This window comes from Equus caballus, chromosome X, assembly GCF_041296265.1.
Source record: "Equus caballus isolate H_3958 breed thoroughbred chromosome X, TB-T2T, whole genome shotgun sequence".
Lineage (NCBI taxonomy): Eukaryota > Metazoa > Chordata > Mammalia > Perissodactyla > Equidae > Equus > Equus caballus.
Window position 1 is genome coordinate 41,197,244 of NC_091715.1, and position 6,000 is coordinate 41,203,243.

General features: G+C 52.7%; 1 protein-coding gene across 1 annotated transcript in view; it reads right to left on the reverse strand.

Moving 5' to 3' along the window:
• The window catches only part of DGKK (diacylglycerol kinase kappa), a 115,737-nt gene extending 112,826 nt beyond the window's left edge, over positions 1-2,911 (reverse strand). The window contains exon 1 of the mRNA XM_001917410.4: positions 2,285-2,911. Within this exon, the coding sequence (XP_001917445.3) occupies positions 2,285-2,911 (627 nt within the window). The remainder of the gene's footprint in view (positions 1-2,284) is intronic.
• Between the last annotated feature and the right edge of the window lie 3,089 nt (positions 2,912-6,000).

Genomic DNA, 6,000 nt, shown 5'->3' on the forward strand with positions numbered 1-6,000 from the left:
CAGGTGCTGTTTGCCTGAGGAGGATGCAGCAGAGAAGGGTCCTATCACTGAAGATCAGATGTTCCCGTATGCACCAGAGAGCAATTGCATAGCAACACATAGAGTGTTGGAGAAGGGTTAGGCTTCCAGCAATCTGAACATTTACCCAGATGCTTTGCATTCTTCAAAATCCTCTAGAGCCACTGACAGGTTCATCTACGTGGCCCTCTTAAAGGATGGTCAGGGTTCTTAACCCCATTCTACAAGATAACTGACTGAGCAAATGACCAGCTCTACCAAGAGCAGTCAAACCCCTGGGGGTCCTGGTCCCCTGCCAGGACTGTCAAGTGTCTGTGGGTCAGTTGGTCAGCACATCTGAGTGGGCACTACGTAGAAGAAGCTAACCTGATTCCCTTTACCTTTATCCTCCTTATCTGTCTGGAAACAGACGTTTTCCTATCAAGCTGGTGGGAGATGCTTTCCCACTGTCACAGGGCTCACCTTAGGACCTCCTGGACTCCAGTCAGTCTTCCAGAGGCCAAAGGGGCCATGTAGTTGCTGGCCATCTTGGTACTTAAGTTTTCAAGTGTCAGTTCGTCAGCCATGTTCCTGAAATCTCACTTAAGAAGGCCACAGTTCAGGTGGTCCTTGCTGGCCTCCCTCCCACCTGCGTCATGCAAACTTTTCCAAAAAGACAAGAGCAAGCACCCCGTTAGGGTTAGGGTAACCTCCCATGTCTAGCTGCCCTGCCCTTTCTTTTCTTGAGATCACTGCAGGGAAGGGCCATTGCAGGAAGGGGAGAGATCCACCCCCTGGTGAGAGCGGGGTTGTTGGATTTAAAAAAATTGTGTTAGTCTCAGACTGCCCTATTTTATTTATTTTTAAACCTCTGCACTTTTTTTCCCTGTGAAACTTTTCGCCTTAGCTTTCCTCTTTTTCAGTTGTTTATCATTGCAGTTATTTTGCAAACGCAAGCCTCCCTGCGCATAACTCAGGAAGCAACCAGCGCTTCCATTTCTATTTTGCGATGCCAACCTCTGCTCCCTCCCCTTTACATTCTACAAGTGTGTGGTCCACAGCAGAAGGATTCCAGAATGTCCCTACACCCTACCAGGCAGCAGGATGGACAGGCATTGTTGGTGTAGTGTAATATTTGTTTGTTTCTATCTGTTTTGTTTTGTTTTTCCTGCAGGGGAAGCTAAATACAGGTGTATGTATGCATCATGATGATTTTCATAGTCTCGTACAACAAAGTTTACGGGAAAGGAAGAGTAGGGGGAGCACAGAGAAAGCAAGAAAGACAGACACTTGCTGAGGAACGGATGGGGTTTCAGGGGTCCAAGGCAAACACCAAAACCTTCTTCCTCCCCTCTCCCTCCTGGGAGGGTGCCTGAGAATCCTCCACTGTCTTCTCCCTGCTAAGTGCAACGGTTTACGAAGCCATCTCTGAAGACTGGAAGAGATGAGAGTTCCCATTCACACTCTCTCAAATGCCAACTCCTGTTTTCGTTTCTCTAAACCAGGACTCCCGTACCTTTCCAACTGGCCCCGGTGCGGAATGCCAGTCGCCCGCTTGTGACGCGGCCCATCACTGTGTTTGCACCTACCTGCCGGGAAATCCTGCAGATGGATGGAATGGTGGCTTCGACACACGCATGCTCTCCCCCTCCTCCTCGGTGAACCCTGCCCTTCCCCTGCAGTGCGCGTGGGCGCCGCCCATCCCCTCATCCCCACCCGGAGTGTCAGCGCCCAGCAACTGGCAGAGGAGCCGGACACCCCCCTGGAGCGCCGCCAGTCACGCCTCAGCTGAGGACCCCCTCCCCAGTGGCAGGGAGGGGGCCAAGCAGACAGCAGCGGCTCCGCAGCTTGGGCCTCTGCGGCAGTGACCGTGGCTGAGGTGTGTCCCACCGGCCCCACTCAATCCCATCCCTGTGTACCCCGAGCCAGTCCCAAACACCTCTCTAGGTCTGTTGCACTCCCTGGGGGCATCTTCCTCCTCTTTTTCAAGATACAGGCGCTCACCGCACTGTCACTTCCCCCCACGGGGAAAAGTGCTCCGACTCCCACCTGGTGCTGTCACCCCTCTTTCTAGCCCCAAACAGCCCACTCTCGCTTCCACATGTTGCTTCCCGCCTCCCAACTGCTTCCCACTCCCCCAGGCTCCCTCATGCCCGCATCTTTCTGAGCATCTTTGCCAGTCATTGGCTGCCAAATGGGATGCTAAAGGTACCCAGAGTCCCGCGAGCTTGATAGCCATCCGGCTTCGCCTTGCTTTTCTCCCCTCTGCCCCAGGGTGTCTTTTTACCTTTATGCTGGACAACAGCACCGGCGTTCGGGGCGATGACGAGGTTCCCAGACTCCTCTCTGGAGCGACCACCGGACGTTGCAATAGACCTGGTGCTGGACTCGGCTCCGGACAGGACTCTGGAGCCGGCTCACGGCAGGACTCCGTGGCTGGTTCTGTGGCTGGTTCTGGGGCCGGCTCAGGGGCCGGTTCTATGGCTGGTACTGGGGTCGGCTCTGAGGCCGGTTTTGTGGCTGGTTCTGGGGCCGGTTCTGTGGCTGGTTCCGGAGCTGGTTCTGGGGCCGGTTTGGAGGCCGGTTTCTTGGCTGGTTCTGAGATCAGTTTTGTGTTTAATTCTGTGGCTGGTTCTGGGCTTGGCGCTGGGGCCGGTTGTGTATCTGGTTCTGGGATCGGTTCTGTGTCTAGTTCTGTGGCTGGTTTTGGGGTCGCCTCCGGACAGGGTTCTGGAGCAGGCTCTGGACAGAACTGTGGTGCGGGTTCTGGCGAAGGCGCGTGGAGCAGCGGAGGAGCCTGCGGCGGCGGTGGCTGCGGCGGCGGCCACGGCGGCGGCGGCTCTGGAGACTCCGCGGGCTGCTCTCCATCCTGAGGCGGGGCAGTGCCCTGGGCCGCGGCAGCTCCGCGGTCCATGGCCGCACACCTCCTCAGGTCGGGCAGCCTGCGCCCCAGAGCTCGGAGGGCTAAAGTATTCTCGGGCGCCCCGCCCACTCCAGTTCGACAACCCCTTGCAGGGTGCCAAACTTTCCCCCGCCCCACTCCATGGCTGGCTCGGCTCTGAGGTCTAACCCGGGGGCGCTCAGCGACTCTCAGGGCTGGAACACGCCCCTCGGTGAGCGCACACCTCTTCGTAAGCAGCCACGGGCCCGATGGGCGGGAAGCAGAGGGGCTTGCGAACGCGGACTGGACAGAGCGCTTGATGACCTCCTAACGACGCGCGGGAGGGGAGGGGGGAGACAAAAAGGGGAGGGGGAGTGGAGCAGCGTTGAGGGGGGTGGTTGGAGCCTGGCCGCGTTTAACCCTTTAGTGACGCAAATGCAGGGAAAAAAAAAAAAAAGCCTGAGGCAACTTGAGGGTCTTTGTAATCCCCCTAACCACTCAGCTGTGAGCTGCTGCTTATAACAGCTTCCATCCTGTGTCTGCTCTCTCACCTCAGCAGCAGGTGAGCCTAGCCTCGGACCAACCTCTTGCCCCCATCTCCAAGCCTCTGTGGGCAAGTAATCTTTTTTTTTTCCTAACCCGGGAAAAGAAATTAAGCGGCACGGGGGGTGTGTGTGTGTGTGTGTGTGATCCTTTAGATTGAAGTAAAATTTACCCTCCCTCTCAGTTTTGCATTTCTGAGCCTTGTCAGATCCGAGCGGTTTGCCGTTGGGTACAGGGTTTGGGGTGCCTCAGAAAGGTGTGTGATGAGGGAGGGCTGGAGCCCTGGCTTTCCGCAGTATGCAGATATAGCCCAAGCGCAAGGCAAGAGTGCTGGGGAAGCGGCGGCTGCGCTGCGCGCTTCAAAGCCACAAAGCCGAGGCTGCCCTGGTCTCCGCAGCGATCCGGCCGTCTGTCTGGCTCGCCTTTGCCATGGGAGACTGCCTTTTGCTTTAGCTGGACTTCACAGGCATCAGCAGGACTTTTTACTGAACTTGTTAATGTGTGTGTATCTCGGATTGGGGGAAATTCGCAGCAACACCCACACCTCTTTCACCTCTTGAAACCTCCGAAGCACTTTGACGTTAGGGTTGGAAGATTCTCTTGCGAAAGAACGGCGGGTCCCTGCTGCAGCACCCTTCCACCACACAGGGAGACTTTAGAAGCTGTCTAGATTATTAGTCACGTACGCATACATACAAACCATCACCTCAGTCAGACCTAGACTTTAGACGCCCATATACTGCAAAATTGCAATTGAAAATTGAGAAGACCACCCTTTAAGCCGCTGTTGTGTGGGGGATGCCGGAAGGAGTACCTCTAAACCTAATTTGAAATATGACGAGTGAATTTATCTCTGATAGACATAATGCTGCAGTTGTGGATGGCAGCCCCTCCTCTCGCCCTCTCCTCCCAGACCATATCCTCCACTAATCTCTCTTCTTTTGCCAACTGACACTGACCCACCTGGATTTTTCTAGAACCTACAGCATTTTTCTGTTCCCTACACCACGTCCCAGCAGTTAATAATACCGCAGAAGACAGTCTCACCTAGCTCCCTCCGAAGACCAGAATCTCTGATGAAATCTGCATTTCCCAGATCCTCACTGCAGCGTCACAGCCTAAGCCCACCCTTCTGGAGAAGCATTACGCTGCTTGGCAGCTACCAAGCTAGTGTGGCGACCATCTCTAACCTCTGGAGCTGGGGAAGCCCAGGGGACTTGAGCACTGTCTATCAAGTCCCTCACTGATGGCGGGCCTCCTTCCTGTAAAATCCACACGAAAGGCTCATGGTCTTCACCCTCCTTGGGCTTTCTCTCCTCTCTCCTGTCCCACACTCAAGCAGCCAAGCTGCGTTTAACCCTAAAAGTTTAGGACTCAAACATCCAGATGCCAGATCTGACCAGCCAGTATGCCTACACTTGGAGCTGACTTCTCAGGCTTTCAGACTTTGGTGAACTCTGTCCTTAGAAGGAACCGATATCTCACATTTAAATCTTGTTTTCACTAAACCCTGGCATATTGTTAGAAGGGCTGAAGGCAGAGGAGTGACTGAGTAGGCTGGCCTCTTGGCTTAGAGAGCGATGAGGTGGCATCTGGCATAAGCCAGGTGTTGTCGAGCATGACGCCACCAGGGGACAACTTGGAGCTATTGCTTTATATATGTTCGTTGATACTCTTGTCTATAATTCTATACTTAATCCCAAGGAGTCCAAAATTTATGATGTAAACTCTTGCTGCAAGGTCAGTTTGAGGTTGAATGCTAGAATAGTTGTTTGTGCTGGCTTTTGCTTCGTTGGGGGGGTTACTAAAGATATACTGCCTGTATTGTATTATGGTTAATTTAATTAAAAATTTCTCAGCACATCACAACCTGCCTTATTGCCTTATGTTGTAGCAAGGTTTTATTTTTCTTTTTAGTCTCTCCTCAGCCCAGCCTCGAATACAATGCTTTACATGAGACCATGGGACAGGGGTGGGGGGTGGTGGAGAATGGTTAGAATGGATTGGTTTGTGCCTGACTTAGGAGGCACATTTGCTGTATCTTATCTACACCTTCCTCTCCCCCATAGTCTGCTGGTCTTTTAACAGAGAAAGCTTTACTTAGATGCTTGCGTATTTTCCTCAAAACCTAACCTGGGGCTGAGGCCATAGTAAGGATTCGGGAAATGTGTGTTAAATAGATGATTCATTGCAGGTTACGGGTTAAGGTGTCTTTTTTTACTGCATTGCTTTTTAACAGTATTTGATATTTCAGATGATTGATGATCTCCAAAGAGGCTCTTTTCTAGTTGAACAATACTGATATACAAGCCAAGAGCTACATGAGAATAAGAAGGACAACCATCTCCACAGAGGCTTGAGGGGACATGGTTCTGGGTGTCTCAGGGCAGACATGGTTCCTAACCTGGAACTTTTGAGCATGTTATAGAAGTTACCCAATTGGGCGGTGTGAAGGATTAATCATACAGTGGGCTCATATCTTTGAGTACGCAATGTGCTACCTCACTCCACCCGCAGCATTTATCCTGATTCCACCCAAAATAAAATCCATTCAAGCTAGCATGGAGATCTTTTGATTC